The sequence below is a fragment of the Clarias gariepinus genome, chromosome 27 (genome assembly GCF_024256425.1).
Source record: "Clarias gariepinus isolate MV-2021 ecotype Netherlands chromosome 27, CGAR_prim_01v2, whole genome shotgun sequence".
Classification (NCBI taxonomy): Eukaryota; Metazoa; Chordata; class Actinopteri; order Siluriformes; family Clariidae; genus Clarias; species Clarias gariepinus.
The window spans coordinates 8,208,141-8,229,282 of NC_071126.1; the positions used below are offsets into that span (position 1 = coordinate 8,208,141).

Genomic DNA, 21,142 nt, shown 5'->3' on the forward strand with positions numbered 1-21,142 from the left:
TTGTTCACTTTGTGTCGTTGCTGATTTAGAGTCTGTTGCATTGTCGGTGGGATTGTCAGAACTGATTTCAGTACTATCTCTTTTAGAAGACTCCACTGACTGCTGCCCTTCAGGTTTCAGTATGGGCTGATTAATATCCAGGATGTACTGATGGACTGTTGCAGTCGCAGTGCTACTTTGGCTGTCACTTTCCACTTGTAGTGCCTGAGATTCAGCCTTTGTTTCATCAAGTTTTTGAACTTTTAAGTCAATTTCAGTGGTAGAAATTTTAGAATCGTCTAATACTGGAGCATGAGAAATATTGGATTCTCTGTGTGTAGGTTCAGTTCCCTCACTAAGTACAGTATAATCCTCTAGTAGATTTGTCTTTTTCTGTTTCATTTCTGTTTTGGAGACTTCAAGATTGTCTTGTACTGGACCATATGAACTACTAACTTCTCTGTGTGTGTATTCAATTACTTCTCTGAGCTTGATGTCCTCTTCTGCTTCTGCCTGGCCAGGTTCTGGGTCACTTGTGCTTTGGGCAGTTGGGTTTGGTGTCTCTTGTTTGTCCTCTTTGTTACGATCCGTTGATACACTGTGTAGCTGGTGAGAAACACTTCTGCCATCAAGATCTTTTGTTGTATCAACCTCCTCATTTTGCAGCAGATCCATGTCTGATGTAAGCCTGACAGATAGCACTGGAGCTTGTTGAATTGGCAAATCTGCATCTTCAGTCCAACGTTCTATACAAATTGGGGCTTGGAGTTGTTTAGAATCAGCATCTTCACTCTGACCTGTTTGTATTGATTCTGTAATTGAGGTCGTATGGATTTTCTCTAGACTGTCCCGTGACCTCATATGATCATCATGACTTTGTTTTGTTTCTGATTTACAGTCCATTTTATTATCTGTGGGATTGTCAGAACTGATTTCTTTAGCCTCTACAGCTTTGGGAGACTCCACTGACAGCTGCCCCTCAGGTTTCAGTATGGGCTCATCAACATCCAGGATGTACTGATGGACTGTTGGAGTCACAGTGCTACTTTGGTTGTCATTGTCCATGCGTAGCTCCTCAGATACAGGTTTTGCTGCATCAGGTGTTTGAGCTGTCAAATCAATATCAGTTCCAAAAATTATTACAAGATCTTCTGATACAGGACCATGAGAAATATGAGTTTCTCTGTGTGTAGGTTGAGTTTCCTTTTTAAATGAAATATCATCTTCTTCTGTATGTGTCTGTTTCTGTTCCATTTCTGGTATTGCAATTTGAAGAACCTCTTGAAGTGGGCCATGTGAAATATCACTTTCTCTGAGTGTAGATTCAGTTACTTCTCCAAGCTTGATGGACTCCTCTTCTGCTTGGGCCTGTCCAGGTTCTGGGTCATTCATGCTTTTGGCAGTTCCACTTGCTGTCTCCTGTCTGTCCCCTGTGTCACCATCAATAGACACATTGTGTAGCTGGTTAGTGACACTTCTGACATTGAGGTCTTCTGTTGGCTGAACACCCTGATTTTGCGGCACATCTTTTTCTGTGAATGCACTGTGTGTTGTGTCTGTGGAATTGAGACGCCTTGTGCTAATTGGCTGATGATGTGGTGAGCTGTCATCACTAATTTCTTTGGAGATTGTTGTTTTACTTTTTCTGTCTTCTTTAGCAATTGTCTTATATGTGGTCAGTCCCTTCTGTTTCTTTGTTCTTTTCTTGGTGGAACATTGAAGCTTGGAACAGTGGCTATCTTCTGCTTTGGCCTCTTTAGTGTCCCGTTTATTTGTGCTCTTCTCATTATCCATTACTGGTTGTTGTCTCTCTTTTCTATCCTGAACTATAGAGGCAGTCTTTGACTGCAGATTGATGGAAATAGCATCAGGATCTTTTGTTTGAACTGCCTCATCTTGCAGCATCTCTGCAGCTACAGAATCTATGGCTGATGATGTAAAAGCTTGATGTTGTGACACATCTACATCTCCACAGGAATCTTCAACACCAGCAGGGGTTTGGATTTGTTGGTAATGAGAACTTTCACTCTCACTTGGTTGCAAAGACTCTGTTTCTTTGGTCGGCTGCATTTCCTCTAAACTGTCCCGTGACTGCAAAACATCTGAGTGTGCATTCGAATCTTCAGGACCAAACTCATTATCATCAGATGAATGCTGAATCTCAGGATTTAATACAGGTTGATCAACATCCAGAATGATGGTATGAACTTTATCAGCTGCAAGGCTGCTCTGGTTGTCACTGTCCATGTGGATCACACAAGAATCAGGCTGGTTCGTATCAGGTATCTCCTGCAACGTGTCTATATATGTTCTAGAAAAGTCAATAACCTCTGCTACTACTTGTGTGTGTTGACTTCCCTGTGTGCACACTATACTGCCTTTTTCTGATTCTGCTCGCTCTTCCTCTTGCTCGTTTCTGTCACCTGGGATTGCTTTCTCATGTCCTTGTTGTTGCTCCTGATCTAGAGAAACAGGAGATGTTTGATGGGAAATAGATCCAGCATTAATCTCTGCTGTTGTATCGCCTTCATGATTTTGCAGCATATCCATGTCTGCAATCAGCTTGACAGATAACATTGAAGTCTGTTGATGTGATGAATCTGTATCTTTAGTCAAATTTTCTGCACAAACAGGAGTTTGGTTTTGTTGAGGATGAGCGTTTATATCCTGCCCTGTTAGCACCGATGCTGTAAGTGCGGTCGTCTGAATCTTCTCTTTGTGTTGTTCACTTTGTGTCGTTGCTGATTTAGAGTCTGTTGCATTGTCGGTGGGATTGTTAGAACTGATTTCAGTACTATCTCTTTTAGAAGACTCCACTGACTGCTGCCCTTCAGGTTTCAGTATGGGCTGATTAATATCCAGGATGTACTGATGGACTGTTGCAGTCGCAGTGCTACTTTGGCTGTCACTTTCCACTTGTAGTGCCTGAGATTCAGCCTTTGTTTCATCAAGTTTTTGAACTTTTAAGTCAATTTCAGTGGTAGAATCTTTAAGGTCGTCTGATACAGGAGCATAAGAAATATTGGATTCTCTGTGTGTAGGTTCAGTTCCCTCTTTAAGTACAGCATAATCTTCTTGTAGATTTGTCTCTTTCTGTTTCATTTCTGTTCTGGAGACTTCAAGATTGTCTTGTACTGGACCATGTGAACTACTAACTTCTCTGTGTGTGTATTCAATTACTTCTCTGAGCTTAATGTCCTCTTCTGCTTCTGCCTGGCCAGGTTCTGGGTCACTTGTGCTTTGGGACGTTGGGTTTGGTGTCTCTTGTTTGTCCTCTTTGTTACGATCCATTGATACAGTGTGTAGCTGCGGAGAAACACTTCTGCCATCAAGATCTTTTGTTGTATCAACCTCCTCATTTTGCAGCAGATCCATGTCTGATGTAAGCCTGACAGATAGAACTGGAGCTTGTTGAATTGGCAAATCTGCATCTTCAGTCCAACGTTCTATACAAATTGGGGCTTGGAGTTGTTTAGAATCAGCATCTTCACTCTGACCTGTTTGTATTGATTCTGTAATTGAGGTCGTATGGATTTTCTCTAGACTGTCCCGTGACCTCATATGATCATCTTGACTTTGTTTTGTTTCTGATTTACAGTCTGTTTCCTTATCTGTGGGATTGTCAGAACTGAATTCTTTAGCTTCTACAGCTTTGGGAGACTCCACTGACTGCTGCCCGTCAGGTTTCAGTATGGGCTCATCAACATCCAGGATGTACTGATGGACTGTTGGAGTCACAGTGCTACTTTGGTTGTCATTGTCCATGCGTAGCTCCTCAGATACAGGTTTTGCTGCATCAGGTGTTTGAGCTGTCAAATCAATATCAGTTCCAAAAATTATTACAAGATCTTCTGATACAGGACCATGAGAAATATGAGTTTCTCTGTGTGTAGGTTGAGTTTCCTGTTTAAATGGAATATCATCTTCTTCTGTATTTGTCTGTTTCTGTTCCATTTCTGGTATTGCAATTTGAAGAACCTCTCGAAGTGGGCCATGTGAAATATCACTTTCTCTGAGTGTAGATTCAGTTACTTCTCCAGGCTTGATGGACTCCTCTTCTGCTTGGGCCTGTCCAGGTTCTGGGTCATTCATGCTTTTGACAGTTCCACTTGCTGTCTTTTGCCTGTCCCCTGTGTCACCATCAATAGACACACTGTGTAGCTGGTAAGTAACACTTCTGACATCAAGGTCTTCTGTTGGATGAACACCTTGATTTTGCAGCACATCTTCTTCTGTGAATGCACTGTGTGTTGTGTCTGTGGAATCGAGACGCCTTGTGCTAATTAGCTGATGGTGTGGAGAGCTGTCGTCACTCTTTTCTTTGGAGATTGTTGTTTTACTTTTTCTGTCTTCTTTAGTAATTGTCTCATATGTGGTCAGTCCCTTCTGTTTCTTCTTCTTTTTCTTTGTAGAACTTAAATGTTTGGAACAGTGGCTATCTTCTTCTTTGTCTTGTTCAGTGTCCAGTACTTTTGTGCTTTGGTCATTAGCCATTGATGGCAGCTGTGTCTTTTTTCTATCCTGATCTATACAAACAGTATTTTGCTGATAGGAGATGGAAATGGAATCAGGATTTTGTGAATGAACTGTCTGATCTTGCAGCATCTCTGCAGCTACAGAATTTTTGTCTGACGATGTAGAAGCTTGATGTTGTGACACATCTACATCTCCACAGGAATCTTCAACACCAGCAGGGGTTTGAATTTGTTGATGATGGGAATTTTCAGTCTGACTTGGTTGCAAAGACTCTGTTTGCTTGGTTGGCTGCATTTCCTCTGAACTGTCAAATGACTGAGAAACATCATCACATTTGGTTCTTTCTGATTCAAAGTCGTTTAATTGTGCAGTAGAATTTTCAAGACCAAACTCGTTGTCAGATAAATGCTGCCTCTCAGGAATTAATACAGGTTGATCAACATCCAGAATGATGGTATGAACTTTATCAGCTCCAAGGCTCCTCTGGTTGTCACTGTTCATGTGGATCATACAAGAATCAGGCTGGTTCGCATCAGGTATCTCCTGCAACGAGTCTATATATCTTCTAGAAAGGTCAATAACCTCTGCTTCTACTTGTGTGTGTTGACTTCCCTGTGTGCACACTATACTGCCTTTTTCTGATTCTGCTCGCTCTTCCTCTTGCTCGTTTCTGTCACCTGGGATTGCTCTCTCATGTCCTTGTTGTTGCTCCTGATCTAGAGAAACAGGAGATGTTTGATGGGAAATGGATCCAGCATTAATCTCTGCTGTTGTATCGACTTCCTGATTTTGCAGCATATCCATGTCTGCAATCAGCTTGACAGATAACATTGAAGTCTGTTGATGTGATGAATCTGTATCTTTAGTCAAATTTTCTGCACAAACAGGAGTTTGGTTTTGTTGAGGATGAGCGTTTACATCCTGACCTGTTGGCACCGATGCTGTAAGAGCAGTCGTCTGAATCTTCTCTTTGTGTTGTTCACTTTGTGTCGTTGCTGATTTAGAGTCTGTTGCATTGTCGGTGGGATTGTCAGAACTGATTTCAGTACTATCTCTTTTAGAAGACTCCACTGACTGCTGCCCTTCAGGTTTCAGTATGGGCTGATTAATATCCAGGATGTACTGATGGACTGTTGCAGTCGCAGTGCTACTTTGGCTGTCACTTTCCACTTGTAGTGCCTGAGATTCAGGCTTTGTTTCATCAAGTTTTTGAACTTTTAAGTCAATTTCAGGGGTAGAAATTTTAGAATCGTCTGATACGGGAGCATGAGAAATATTGGATTCTCTGTGTGTAGGTTCAGTTCCCTCTCTAAGTACAGTATAATCTTCTTGTAGATTTATCTTTTTCTGTTTCATTTCTGTTTTGGAGACTTCAAGATTGTCTTGTACTGGACCATGTGAACTACTAACTTCTCTGTGTGTGTATTCAATTACTTCTCTGAGCTTGATGTCCTCTTCTGCTTCTGCCTGGGCAGGTTCTGGGTCACTTGAGCTTTGGGCAGTTGGGTTTGGTGTCTCTTGTTTGTCCTCTGTGTCACTCTCCGTTAATACACTGTGTAGCTGGTGAGAAACACTTGTGCCATCAAGATCTTCTGTTGTATCAACCTCCTCATTTTGCAGCAGATCCATGTCTGATGAAAGCCTGACAGATAGAACTGGAGCTTGTTGAATTGACAAATCTGCATCTTCAGTCCAACGTTCTATACAAATTGGGGCTTGGAGTTGTTTAGAATCAGCATCATCACTCTGACCTGTTTGTATTGATTCTGTAATTGAGGTCATATGGATTTTTTCTAGACTGTCCCGTGACCTCATAGGATCGTCTTGAGTTTGTTTTGTTTCTAATTTACATTCTGTTTTATTATCTGTGGGATTGTCAGAACTGAATTCTTTAACCTCTACAGCTTTGGGAGACTTCACTGACTGCTGCCCGTCAGGTTTCAGTATGGGCTCATCAACATCCAGGATGTACTGATGGACTGTTGGAGTCACAGTGCTACTTTGGTTATTATTTTCAATGTGTAGCTCCTCCTCAGATACAGGTTTTGCTGCATCAGGTGTTTGAGCTGTCAAATCAATATCAGTTCCAAAAATTATTTCAAGATCTTCTGATACAGGACCATAAGAAAGATGAGTTTCTCTGAGTGTAGATTCAATTACTTCTCCAAGCTTGATGCTCTCCTCTTCTGCTTGGGCCTGTCCAGGTTCTGGGTCATTCGTGCTTTTGGCAGTTCCGCTTGCTGTCTCTTGTCTGTCCCCTGTGTCACCATCAATAGACACACTGTGTAGCTGGTTAGTGACACTTCTGACATCGAGGTCTTCTGTTGGCTGAACAACCTGATTTTGCGGCACATCTTTTTCTGTGAATGCACTGTGTGTTGTGTCTGTGGAATCGAGACGCCTTGTGCTAATTGGCTGATGATGTGGTGAGCTGTCATCACTAACTTCTTTGGAGATTGTTGTTTTACTTTTTCTGTCTTCTTTAGCAATTGTCTCATATGTGGTCAGTCCCTTCTGTTTCTTTGTTCTTTTCTTGGTGGAACTTCGAAGCTTGGAACAGTGGCTATCTTCTGCTTTGGCCTGTTTAGTGTCCATTTTATTTGTGCTCTTCTCATTATCCATTACTGGTTGCTGTCTCTCTTTTCTATCCTGAACTATAGAGCCAGTCTTTGACTGCAGAGTGATGGAAATAGCATCAGGATCTTTTGTTTGAACTGCCTCAACTTGCAGCATCTCTGCAGCTACAGAATCTATGGCTGATGATGTAAAAGCTTGATGTTGTGACACATCTACATCTCCACAGGAATCTTCAACACCAGCAGGGGTTTGGATTTGTTGGTGATGAGAATTTTCACTCTGACTTGGTTGCAAAGACTCTGTTTTCTTGGTCGGCTGCATTTCCTCTAAACTGTCCCGTGACTGCAAAACATCTGAGTGTGCATTCGAATCTTCAGGACCAAACTCATTATCATCAGATAAATGCTGAATCTCAGAATTTAATACAGGTTGATCAACATCCAGAATGATGGTATAAATTTTAGCAGCTCCAAGGCTGCTCTGGTTGTCACTGTCCATGTGGATCACACAAGAATCAGGCTGGTTTGCATCAGGTATCTCCTGCAACGAGTCTTTATCTGTCCTAAAAAAGTCAACAACCTCTGCCACTAGTTGTGTGTGTTGACTTTCCTGTGTGCACACTATACTGCCTTTTTCTGATTCTGCTCGCTCTTCCTCTTGCTCGTTTCTGTCACCTGGGATTGCTCTCTCATGTCCTTGTTGTTGCTCCTGATCTAGAGAAACAGGAGATGTTTGATGGGAAATGGATCCAGCATTAATCTCTGCTGTTGTATCGACTTCCTGATTTTGCAGCATATCCATGTCTGCAATCCGCTTGACAGATAACATTGAAGTCTGTTGATGTGATGAATCTGTATCTTTAGTCAAATTTTCTGCACAAACAGGAGTTTGGTTTTGTTGAGGATGAGCGTTTACATCCTGACCTGTTGGCACCGATGCTGTAAGTGCGGTTGTCTGAATCTTCTCTTTGTGTTGTTCACTTTGTGTCGTTGCTGATATAGAGTCTGTTGCATTGTCGGTGGGATTGTCAGAACTGATTTCAGTACTATCTCTTTTAGAAGACTCCACTGACTGCTGCCCTTCAGGTTTCAGTATGGGCTGATTAATATCCAGGATGTACTGATGGACTGTTGCAGTAGCAGTGCTACTTTGGCTGTCACTTTCCACTTGTAGTGCCTGAGATTCAGCCTTTGTTTCATCGAGTTTTTGAACTTTTAAGGCAATTTCAGTGGTAGAAATTTTAGAATCGTCTAATACTGGAGCATGAGAAATATTGGATTCTCTGTGTGTAGGTTCAGTTCCCTCACTAAGTACAGTATAATCTTCTTGTAGATTCGTCTTTTTCTGTTTCATTTCTGTTCTGGAGACTTCAAGATTGTCTTGTACTGGACCATGTGAACTACTAACTTCTCTGTGTGTGTATTCAATTACTTCTCTGAGCTTAATGTCCTCTTCTGCTTCTGCCTGACCAGGATCTGGGTCACTTGTGCTTTGGGCAGTTGGGTTTGGTGTCTCTTGTTTGTCCTCTTTGTTACGATCAGTTGATACACTGTGTAGCTGGTGAGAAACACTTCTGCCATCAAGATCTTTTGTTGTATCAACCTCCTCATTTTGCAGCAGATCCATGTCTGATGTTAGCCTGACAGATAGAACTGGAGCTTGTTGAACTGACAAATCTGCATCTTCAGTCCAACTTTCTATACAAATTGGGGCTTGGGGTTGTTTAGAATCAGCGTCTTCACTCTGACCTGTTTGTATTGATTCTGTAATTGAGGTCATATGGATTTTCTCCAGACTGTCCAGTGACCTCATAGGATCGTCTTGAGTTAGTTTTGTTTCTGATTTACAGTCCGTTTCTTTATCTGTGGGATTGTCAGAACTGAATTCTTTAGCCTCTACAGCTTTGGGAGACTTCACTGACTGCTGCCCCTCAGGATTCAGTATGGGCTCATCAACATCCAGGATGTACTGATGGACTGTTGGAGTCACAGTGCTACTTTGGTTATTATTTTCAATGTGTAGCTCCTCAGATACAGGTTTTGCTGCATCAGGTGTTTGAGCTGTCAAATTGATATCAGTTCCAAAAATTATTTCAAGATCTTCTGATACAGGACCATGAGAAATATGAGTTTCTTTGAGTGTAGATTCAGTTACTTCTCCAAGTTTGATGCTCTCCTCTTCTGCTTGGGCCTGTCCAGGTTCTGGGTCATTCATGCTTTTGGCAGTTCCGCTTGCTGTCTCTTGTCTGTCCCCTGTGTCACCATCAATAGACACACTGTGTAGCTGGTTAGTGACACTTCTGACATCAAGGTCTTCTGTTGGCTGAACACCCTGATTTTGCGGCACATCTTTTTCTGTGAATGCACTAGGTGTTGTGTCTGTGGAATCGAGACGCCTTGTGCTAATTGGCTGATGATGTGGAGAGCTGTCATCACTAATTTCTTTGGAGATTGTTGTTTTACTTTTTCTGTCTTCTTTAGCAATTGTCTCATATGTGGTCAGTCCCTTCTGTTTCTTTGTTCTTTTCTTGGTGGAACTTCGAAGCTTGGAACAGTGGCTATCTTCTGCTTTGGCCTGTTTAGTGTCCATTTTATTTGTGCTCTTCTCATTATCCATTACTGGTTGCTGTCTCTCTTTTCTATCCTGAACTATAGAGGCAGTCTTTGACTGCAGAGTGATGGAAATAGCATCAGGATCTTTTGTTTGAACTGCCTCAACTTGCAGCATCTCTGCAGCTACAGAATCTATGGCTGATGATGTAAAAGCTTGATGTTGTGACACATCTCCATCTCCACAGGAATCTTTAACACCAGCAGGGGTTTGGATTTGTTGGTAATGAGAACTTTCACTCTGACTTGGTTGCAAAGACTCTGTTTCTTTGGTCGGCTGCATTTCCTCTAAACTGTCCAGTGACTGCAAAACATCTAAGTGTGCATTCGAATCTTCAGGACCAAACTCATTATCATCAGATGAATGCTGAATCTCAGGATTTAATACAGGTTGATCAACATCCAGAATAATGGTATAAATTTTAGCAGCTCCAAGGCTGCTCTGGTTGTCACTGTCCATGTGGATCACACAAGAATCAGGCTGGTTTGCATCAGGTATCTCCTGCAACGAGTCTTTATCTGTCCTAGAAAAGTCAACAACCTCTGCCACTAGTTGTGTGTGTTGACTTTCCTGTGTGCACACTATACTGCCTTTTTCTGATTCTGCTCGCTCTTTCTCTTGCTCGTTTCTGTCACCTGGGATTGCTCTCTTATGTCCTTGTTGTTGCTCCTGATCTAGAGAAACAGGAGATGTTTGATGGGAAATGGATCCAGCATTAATCTCTGCTGTTGTATCGACTTCCTGATTTTGCAGCATATCCATGTCTGCAATCAGCTTGACAGATAACATTGAAGTCTGTTGATGTGATGAATCTGTACCTTTAGTCAAATTTTCTGCACAAACAGGAGTTTGGTTTTGTTGAGGATGAGCGTTTACATCCTGACCTGTTGGCACCGATGCTGTAAGTGCGGTTGTCTGAATCTTCTCTTTGTGTTGTTCACTTTGTGTCGTTGCTGATATAGAGTCTGTTGCATTGTCGGTGGAATTGTCAGAACTGATTTCAGTACTATCTCTTTTAGAAGACTCCACTGACTGCTGCCCTTCAGGTTTCAGTATGGGCTGATTAATATCCAGGATGTACTGATGGACTGTTGCAGTAGCAGTGCTACTTTGGCTGTCACTTTCCACTTGTAGTGCCTGAGATTCAGCCTTTGTTTCATCGAGTTTTTGAACTTTTAAGGCAATTTCAGTGGTAGAAATTTTAGAATCGTCTAATACTGGAGCATGAGAAATATTGGATTCTCTGTGTGTAGGTTCAGTTCCCTCACTAAGTACAGTATAATCTTCTTGTAGATTCGTCTTTTTCTGTTTCATTTCTGTTCTGGAGACTTCAAGATTGTCTTGTACTGGACCATGTGAACTACTAACTTCTCTGTGTGTGTATTCAATTACTTCTCTGAGCTTAATGTCCTCTTCTGCTTCTGCCTGACCAGGATCTGGGTCACTTGTGCTTTGGGCAGTTGGGTTTGGTGTCTCTTGTTTGTCCTCTTTGTTACGATCAGTTGATACACTGTGTAGCTGGTGAGAAACACTTCTGCCATCAAGATCTTTTGTTGTATCAACCTCCTCATTTTGCAGCAGATCCATGTCTGATGTAAGCCTGACAGATAGAACTGGAGCTTGTTGAACTGACAAATCTGCATCTTCAGTCCAACTTTCTATACAAATTGGGGCTTGGGGTTGTTTAGAATCAGCGTCTTCACTCTGACCTGTTTGTATTGATTCTGTAATTGAGGTCATATGGATTTTCTCCAGACTGTCCAGTGACCTCATAGGATCGTCTTGAGTTAGTTTTGTTTCTGATTTACAGTCCGTTTCTTTATCTGTGGGATTGTCAGAACTGAATTCTTTAGCCTCTACAGCTTTGGGAGACTTCACTGACTGCTGCCCCTCAGGATTCAGTATGGGCTCATCAACATCCAGGATGTACTGATGGACTGTTGGAGTCACAGTGCTACATTGGTTATTATTTTCAATGTGTAGCTCCTCAGATACAGGTTTTGCTGCATCAGGTGTTTGAGCTGTCAAATTGATATCAGTTCCAAAAATTATTTCAAGATCTTCTGATACAGGACGATGAGAAATATGAGTTTCTTTGAGTGTAGATTCAGTTACTTCTCCAAGCTTGATGCTCTCCTCTTCTGCTTGGGCCTGTCCAGGTTCTGGGTCATTCATGCTTTTGGCAGTTCCGCTTGCTGTCTCTTGTCTGTCCCCTGTGTCACCATCAATAGACACACTGTGTAGCTGGTTAGTGACACTTCTGACATCAAGGTCTTCTGTTGGCTGAACACCCTGATTTTGCGGCACATCTTTTTCTGTGAATGCACTAGGTGTTGTGTCTGTGGAATCGAGACGCCTTGTGCTAATTGGCTGATGATGTGGAGAGCTGTCATCACTAATTTCTTTGGAGATTGTTGTTTTACTTTTTCTGTCTTCTTTAGCAATTGTCTCATATGTGGTCAGTCCCTTCTGTTTCTTTGTTCTTTTCTTGGTGGAACTTCGAAGCTTGGAACAGTGGCTATCTTCTGCTTTGGCCTGTTTAGTGTCCATTTTATTTGTGCTCTTCTCATTATCCATTACTGGTTGCTGTCTCTCTTTTCTATCCTGAACTATAGAGGCAGTCTTTGACTGCAGAGTGATGGAAATAGCATCAGGATCTTTTGTTTGAACTGCCTCAACTTTCAGCATCTCTGCAGCTACAGAATCTATGGCTGATGATGTAAAAGCTTGATGTTGTGACACATCTCCATCTCCACAGGAATCTTCAACACCAGCAGGGGTTTGGATTTGTTGGTAATGAGAACTTTCACTCTGACTTGGTTGCAAAGACTCTGTTTCTTTGGTTGGCTGCATTTCCTCTAAACTGTCCAGTGACTGCAAAACATCTGAGTGTGCATTCGAATCTTCAGGACCAAACTCATTATCATCAGATAAATGCTGAATCTCAGAATTTAATACAGGTTGATCAACATCCAGAATGATGGTATGAACTTTATCAGCTCCAAGGCTGCTCTGGTTGTCACTGTCCATGTGGATCATACAAGAATCAGGCTGGTTCACATCAGGTATCTCCTGCAACGAGTCTTTATATGTTCTAGAAAAGTCAATAACCTCTGCTACTACTTTTGTGTGTTGACTTTCCTGTGTGCACACTATACTGCCTTTTTCTGATTCTGCTCGCTCTTCCTCTTGCTCGTTTCTGTCACCTGGGATTGCTCTCTCATCTCCTTGTTGTTGCTCCTGATCCAGAGAAACAGAAGATGTTTGATGGGAAATGGTTTCAGCATTAATCTCTGCTGTTGTATCGACTTCCTGATTTTGCAGCATATCCATGTCTGCAATTAGCTTGACAGATAACATTGAAGTCTGTTGATGTGATGAATCTGTATCTTTAGTCAAATTTTCTGCACAAACAGGGGTTTGGTTTTGTTGAGGATGAGCGTTTACATCCTGACCTTTTGGCACCGATGCTGTAAGTGCGGTCGTCTGAATCTTCTCTTTGTGTTGTTCACTTTGTGTCGTTTGTGTCATTTTAGGATCCGTTGCATTGTCGGTGGGATTGTCAGAACTGATTTCAGTACTATCTCTTTTAGAAGACTCCACTGACTGCTGCCCTTCAGGTTTCAGTATGGGCTGATTAATATCCAGAATGTACTGATGGACTGTTGCAGTCGCAGTGCTACTTTGGCTGCCACTTTCCACTTGTAGTGCCTGAGATTCAGGCTTTGTTTCATCAAGTATTTGAACTTTTAAGTCAATTTCAGTGGTAGAAATTTTAGAATCGTCTGATACTGGGGTATGAGAAATATTGGATTCTCTGTGTGTAGGTTCAGTTCCCTCTCTAAGTACAGTATAATCTTCTCGTAGATTTGTCTCTTTCTGTTTCATTTCTGTTCTGGAGACTTCAAGATTGTCTTGTACTGGACCATATGAACTACTAACTTCTCTGTGTGTGTATTCAATTACTTCTCTGAGGATGATGTCCTCTTCTGCTTCTGCTTGGGCAGGTTCTGGGTCACTTGAGCTTTGGGCAGTTGGGTTTGGTGTCTCTTGTTTGTCCTCTGTGTCACTATCCGTTGATACAGTGTGTAGCTGGTGAGAAACACTTCTGCCATCAAGATCTTTTGTTGTATCAACCTCCTCATTTTGCAGCAGATCCATGTCTGATGAAAGCCTGACAGATAGCACTGGAGCTTGTTGAACTGACAAATCTGCATCTTCAGTCCAACTTTCTATACAAATTGGGGCTTGGAGTTGTTTAGAATCAGCATCATCACTCTGACCTGTTTGTATTGATTCTGTAATTGGGGTCATATGGATTTTCTCTAGACTGTCCCGTGATCTCATAGGATCGTCTTGAGTTTGTTTTGTTTCTGATTTACAGTCCGTTTCATTATCTGTGGGATTGTCAGAACTGAATTCTTTAACCTCTACAGCTTTGGGAGACTCCACTGACAGCTGCCCCTCAGGTTTCAGTATGGGCTCATCAACATCCAGGATGTACTGATGGACTGTTGGAGTCACAGTGCTACTTTGGTTGTCATTGTCCATGTGTAGCTCCTCAGATACAGGTTTTGCTGCATCAGGTGTTTGAGCTGTCAAATCAATATCAGTTCCAAAAATTATTACAAGATCTTCTGATACAGGACCATGAGAAATATGAGTTTCCCTGTGTGTAGGTTGAGTTTCCTGTTTAAATGGAATATCATCTTCTTCTGTATTTGTCTGTTTCTGTTCCATTTCTGGTATTGCAATTTGAAGAACCTCTCGAAGTGGGCCATGTGAAATATCACTTTCTCTGAGTGTAGATTCAGTTACTTCTCCAAGCTTGATGGTCTCCTCTTCTGCTTGGGCCTGTCCAGGTTCTGGGTCATTCATGCTTTTGGCAGTTCCGCTTGCTGTCTTTTGTCTGTCCCCTGTGTCACCATCAATAGACACACTGTGTAGCTGGTTAGTGACACTTCTGACTTCAAGGTTTTCTGTTGGCTGAACACCCTGATTTCGCAGCACATCTTCTTCTGTAAATGCACTGGGTGTTGTGTCTGTGGAATCGAGACGCCTTGTGCTAATTAGCTGATGATGTGGAGAGCTGTCATCACTCTTTTCTTTGGATATTGTTGTTTTACTTTTTCTGTTTTCTTTAGTAATTGTCTCATATGTGGTCGGTCCCTTATGTTTCTTTGTTCTATTCTTGGTAGAACGTCGAAGCTTGGAACAGTGGCTATCTTCTGCTTTGGCCTGTTTGATGTCCAGTTTATTTGTGCTCTTCTCATTATCTATTACTGGTTGTTGTCTCTCTTTTCTATCCTGAACTATAGAGGCAGTCTTTGACTGCAGAGTGATGGAAATAGCATCAGGATCTTTTGTTTGAACTGCCTCATCTTGCAGCATCTCTGCAGCTACAGAATCTATGGCTGATGATGTAAAAGCTTGATGTTGCGACACATCTCCATCTCCACAGGAATCTTTAACACCAGCAGGGGTTTGGATTTGTTGATGATGAGAACTTTCACTCTGACTTGGTTGCAAAGACTCTGTTTCCTTGGTCAGCTGCATTTCCTCTAAACTGTCTTGTGACTGCAAAACATCTGAGTGTGCATTCGAATCTTCAGGACCAAACTCATTATCATCAGATGAATGCTGAATCTCAGGATTTAATACAGGTTGATCAACATCCAGAATAATGGTATGAACTTTATCAGCTCCAAGGCTGCTCTGGTTGTCACTGTCCATGTGGATCACACAAGAATCAGGCTGGTTCCCATCAGGTATCTCCTGCAACGAGTCTTTATATGTTCTAGAAAAGTCAATAACCTCTGCCACTAGTTGTGTGTGTTGACTTCCCTGTGTGCACACTATACTGCCTTTTTCTGATTCTGCTCGCTTTTCCTCTTGCTCGTTTCTGTCACCTGGGATTGCTCTCTCATGTCCTTGTTGTTGCTCCTGATCCAGAGAAACAGAAGATGTTTGATGGGAAATGGATCCAGCATTAATCTCTGCTGTTGTATCGACTTCCTGATTTTGCAGCATATCCATGTCTGCAATCAGCTTGACAGATAACATTGAAGTCTGTTGATGTGATGAATCTGTATCTTTAGTCAAATTTTCTGCACAAACAGGGGTTTGGTTTTGTTGAGGATGAGCGTTTACATCCTGACCTTTTGGCACCGATGCTGTAAGTGCGGTCGTCTGAATCTTCTCTTTGTGTTGTTCACTTTGTGTCGTTTGTGTCATTTTAGGATCCGTTGCATTGTCGGTGGGATTGTCAGAACTGATTTCAGTACTATCTCTTTTAGAAGACTCCACTGACTGCTGCCCTTCAGGTTTCAGTATGGGCTGATTAATATCCAGAATGTACTGATGGACTGTTGCAGTCGCAGTGCTACTTTGGCTGCCACTTTCCACTTGTAGTGCCTGAGATTCAGGCTTTGTTTCATCAAGTATTTGAACTTTTAAGTCAATTTCAGTGGTAGAAATTTTAGAATCGTCTGATACTGGGGTATGAGAAATATTGGATTCTCTGTGTGTAGGTTCAGTTCCCTCTCTAAGTACAGTATAATCTTCTCGTAGATTTGTCTCTTTCTGTTTCATTTCTGTTCTGGAGACTTCAAGATTGTCTTGTACTGGACCATATGAACTACTAACTTCTCTGTGTGTGTATTCAATTACTTCTCTGAGGATGATGTCCTCTTCTGCTTCTGCTTGGGCAGGTTCTGGGTCACTTGAGCTTTGGGCAGTTGGGTTTGGTGTCTCTTGTTTGTCCTCTGTGTCACTATCCGTTGATACAGTGTGTAGCTGGTGAGAAACACTTCTGCCATCAAGATCTTTTGTTGTATCAACCTCCTCATTTTGCAGCAGATCCATGTCTGATGAAAGCCTGACAGATAGCACTGGAGCTTGTTGAACTGACAAATCTGCATCTTCAGTCCAACTTTCTATACAAATTGGGGCTTGGAGTTGTTTAGAATCAGCATCATCACTCTGACCTGTTTGTATTGATTCTGTAATTGGGGTCATATGGATTTTCTCTAGACTGTCCCGTGATCTCATAGGATCGTCTTGAGTTTGTTTTGTTTCTGATTTACAGTCCGTTTCATTATCTGTGGGATTGTCAGAACTGAATTCTTTAACCTCTACAGCTTTGGGAGACTCCACTGACAGCTGCCCCTCAGGTTTCAGTATGGGCTCACCAACATCCAGGATGTACTGATGGACTGTTGGAGTCACAGTGCTACTTTGGTTGTCATTGTCCATGTGTAGCTCCTCAGATACAGGTTTTGCTGCATCAGGTGTTTGAGCTGTCAAATCAATATCAGTTCCAAAAATTATTACAAGATCTTCTGATACAGGACCATGAGAAATATGAGTTTCCCTGTGTGTAGGTTGAGTTTCCTGTTTAAATGGAATATCATCTTCTTCTGTATTTGTCTGTTTCTGTTCCATTTCTGGTATTGCAATTTGAAGAACCTCTCGAAGTGGGCCATGTGAAATATCACTTTCTCTGAGTGTAGATTCAGTTACTTCTCCAAGCTTGATGGTCTCCTCTTCTGCTTGGGCCTGTCCAGGTTCTGGGTCATTCATGCTTTTGGCAGTTCCGCTTGCTGTCTTTTGTCTGTCCCCTGTGTCACCATCAATAGACACACTGTGTAGCTGGTTAGTGACACTTCTGACTTCAAGGTTTTCTGTTGGCTGAACACCCTGATTTCGCAGCACATCTTCTTCTGTAAATGCACTGGGTGTTGTGTCTGTGGAATCGAGACGCCTTGTGCTAATTAGCTGATGATGTGGAGAGCTGTCATCACTCTTTTCTTTGGATATTGTTGTTTTACTTTTTCTGTTTTCTTTAGTAATTGTCTCATATGTGGTCGGTCCCTTATGTTTCTTTGTTCTATTCTTGGTAGAACGTCGAAGCTTGGAACAGTGGCTATCTTCTGCTTTGGCCTGTTTGATGTCCAGTTTATTTGTGCTCTTCTTATTATCTATTACTGGTTGTTGTCTCTCTTTTCTATCCTGAACTATAGAGGCAGTCTTTGACTGCAGAGTGATGGAAATAGCATCAGGATCTTTTGTTTGAACTGCCTCATCTTGCAGCATCTCTGCAGCTACAGAATCTATGGCTGATGATGTAAAAGCTTGATGTTGCGACACATCTCCATCTCCACAGGAATCTTTAACACCAGCAGGGGTTTGGATTTGTTGATGATGAGAACTTTCACTCTGACTTGGTTGCAAAGACTCTGTTTCCTTGGTCGGCTGCATTTCCTCTAAACTGTCTTGTGACTGCAAAACATCTGAGTGTGCATTCGAATCTTCAGGACCAAACTCATTATCATCAGATGAATGCTGAATCTCAGGATTTAATACAGGTTGATCAACATCCAGAATAATGGAATAAATTTTAGCAGCTCCAAGGCTGCTCTGGTTGACACTGTCCATGTGGATCATACAAGAATCAGGCTGGTTCGCATCAGGTATCTCCTTCAACGAGTCTTTATATGTTCTAGAAAAGTCAATAACCTCTGCTACTACTTGTGTGTGTTGACTTCCCTGTGTGCACACTATACTGCCTTTTTCTAATTCTGCTCGCTCTTCCTCTTGCTCGTTTCTGTCACCTGGGATTGCTCTCTCATGTCCTTGTTGTTGCTCCTGATCTAAAGAAACAGAAGATGTTTGATGGGAAATGGATCCAGCATTAATCTCTACTGTTGTATCGACTTCCTGATTTTGCAGCATATCCATGTCTGCAATCAGCTTGACAGATAACATTGAAGTCTGTTGATGTGATGAATCTGTATCTTTAGTCAAATTTTTTGCACAAACAGGAGTTTGGTTTTGTTGAGGATGAGCGTTTACATCCTGACCTGTTGGCACCGATGCTGTAAGTGCGGTCGTCTGAATCTTCTCTTTGTGTTGTTCACTTTGTGTCGTTGCTGATTTAGAGTCTGTTGCATTGTCGGTGGGATTGTCAGAACTGATTTCAGTACTATCTCTTTTAGAAGACTCCACTGACTGCTGCCCTTCAGGTTTCAGTATGGGCTGATTAATATCCAGGATGTACTGATGGACTGTTGCAGTCGCAGTGCTACTTTGGCTGTCACTTTCCACTTGTAGTGCCTGAGATTCAGCCTTTGTTTCATCAAGTTTTTGAACTTTTAAGTCAATTTCAGTGGTAGAAATTTTAGAATCGTCTGATACTGGGGTATGAGAAATATTGGATTCTCTGTGTGTAGGTTCAGTTCCCTCTCTAAGTACAGTATAATCTTCTTGTAGATTTGTCTCTTTCTGTTTCATTTCTGTTCTGGAAACTTCAAGATTGTCTTGTACTGGACCATATGAACTACTAACTTCTCTGTGTGTGTATTCAATTACTTCTCTGAGCTTGACGTCCTCTTCTGCTTCTGCCTGGCCAGGTTCTGGGACACTTGAGCTTTGGGCAGTTGGGTTTGGTGTCTCGTGTTTGTCCTCTGTGTCACTATCCATAGATACACTGTGTAGCTGGTGAGAAACACTTCTGCGACCAAGATCTTCTGTTGGATCAATTCCCTGGTTTGGCAGGACATTTTCTTCTGTAAGTGCACCTTGTCTTTTGTCTGTGGAATCAAGATGTCTTGTCCTAGTTTTATGATGATGTGAAGAGCTGCGTTTTCTCATTTTTTTGAATATTTTTGTTTTACCGTTTTTCTCATCTTTAGTAGTTTTCTGATCTGTGTTGCTCACCCTCATTTTCTTCTTTCTTTTCTTTTCTTTATCCTGACCCAAAGAAACTGCATTAGACTGATGGGAGATAAAAATGACATCAGGATGTGCTGTGTGAACTGCCTGATCTTGCAGTACATCCACCTTTACAGAATCTCTGTCTAATGATGTAGAAGGTTGATGATGTGATACAACTAACCCCCCAGAGGAATCGTTCATTATGGTAGGGCTTTGGACTTGACGAAGGTGATAATTTTCAGTTTCACTTGGTTGCATCGATTGTGTTTGGTTCGCCAACAGCATTTCCTCTGGACTGTCCAGTGACTGCATGAGACCTCCATCACATTTTGGTTGTTCTGATTTAAAATCCTCTGATTTAGCAATAGACCTTTCAGGACCAAACTCATTATCCTCAGCTAAATGCTTCCTTACAGGATGCAGTACAGGTTGATCAACATCCAGAATGATGGTGCAAACTTCATCAACGGCAAGACTACTTTCCTTGTCACCGCCTATATGTATTGTACAAAAATCAGGCTGGTTTGCATCAATTATCTCCCTTAACGAGTCTCTACCTGTACTAGAAAAGTCAGGAACCTTTGCCACTGAACTTTCTGCACAAACGGGTAGTTGAGCATTTTCACTCTTTCCTATTATTTGCACTGAGTCTGTAACTGAAGCCATCTGGATTTTCTTTAGTTTGTCCTGTGACTTTACATGATCCTCTTGAATTTGTTTTGTTTCTGATTTACAGTCTGTTGCATTATCTGTGGGATTGTCAGAACTAAATTCATTATGTTCTTCAGGTTTGGGAGACTCCACAGTCTGCTGCTCATCAGGTATCAGTATGGGCTGATCAACGTCCAGGATGTACTGATGAACTATTGTAGTCGCAGTGCTACTTTGGTTGTCACTGTCCATGTGTAGAGCCTGAGATTCAGGCTTTGGTGCATCAGGGGTTTGAGCTGTGAAGTTAATTTCAGTTGTAGAAATTTTAAGAATTTCCAATAATGGAGAAATGTCAGCTTCTTTGGGTGCAGGTTGAGTTCCCTGTCTGAGCTTAGTATAATCTTCTTCTGTATTTGTCGGTGCCTGTTTCATCTCCGGTTTTGAAACCTGAAGAACCTTTCCTAGTGGATCACATAAACTAATACTTTGTGCGTGTGTGTCTTCCTCAACTTGTCCGAGTTTAATTACGTCCTCTTCCGCTTTGGCCTGTGCAAGTTCTGGGTCATCTGTAGTTTTGGCAGTTGGGCTTGCTTTTTCTTGTCTGTCCTCTGTGTCACTATCCATACATACAGTGTGTAGCTGGTAAGAAAAATTTCTGCCAGCAAGATCTTCTGTTAGATCAACTCCCTGATTTTGCACATCCTCTTCTGTGAATAAACCTTGCGCTGTGTCTATAAAATCAAGATTCATTGTGCTAGTTGTCTGATGATATAGAGAGCTGTCTTTACTCTTTGGCTTGGGAATTGAAGTTTTACTCCTTTTGTCTTCTTTAGTAGTTGTCTGATCGGCTTTCATTATTTTTGTTTTTCTTTTATTTTTCCTAGTAGAACTTGAATGCTTGGACCAACCACCACCTTCTGCTTTGGCCTGTTCAGTGTGCAGTTGATTTATCCTTTTGTCATTTTCCATTCCTGTCTGCTCTGTCTCGCTTCTATCCTGATCAACAGATACAGCATTTTTGTTATAGTAAAAGTCATCTGATTTAGCCGAAGACATTTGAGGGTCGAAATCAATACTCTCAGCTGACTGGTGCTTCTCAGGATCTAATACAGGCTGGTCAACATTTGGACTGATG

At 41.8% G+C, this 21,142-nt stretch overlaps 1 protein-coding gene across 1 annotated transcript in view; it reads right to left on the bottom strand.

The window, feature by feature from the left end:
* The window catches only part of LOC128515024 (nesprin-2), a 118,797-nt gene that overhangs the window by 67,108 nt on the left and 30,547 nt on the right, over nt 1-21,142 (bottom strand). Inside the window, 19 exon segments of the mRNA XM_053489005.1 lie at nt 876-951; nt 1,453-1,756; nt 3,227-3,918; nt 4,048-4,218; nt 4,600-5,045; nt 5,085-5,796; nt 5,923-6,155; nt 7,257-7,329; nt 7,459-7,572; nt 8,245-8,334; nt 8,464-8,918; nt 9,984-10,437; nt 11,263-11,756; nt 12,039-12,753; nt 13,345-13,779; nt 14,635-16,182; nt 16,312-16,827; nt 18,007-18,167; nt 18,255-18,699. Of these exon segments, the coding sequence (XP_053344980.1) occupies nt 876-951; nt 1,453-1,756; nt 3,227-3,918; nt 4,048-4,218; nt 4,600-5,045; nt 5,085-5,796; nt 5,923-6,155; nt 7,257-7,329; nt 7,459-7,572; nt 8,245-8,334; nt 8,464-8,918; nt 9,984-10,437; nt 11,263-11,756; nt 12,039-12,753; nt 13,345-13,779; nt 14,635-16,182; nt 16,312-16,827; nt 18,007-18,167; nt 18,255-18,699 (8,134 nt within the window).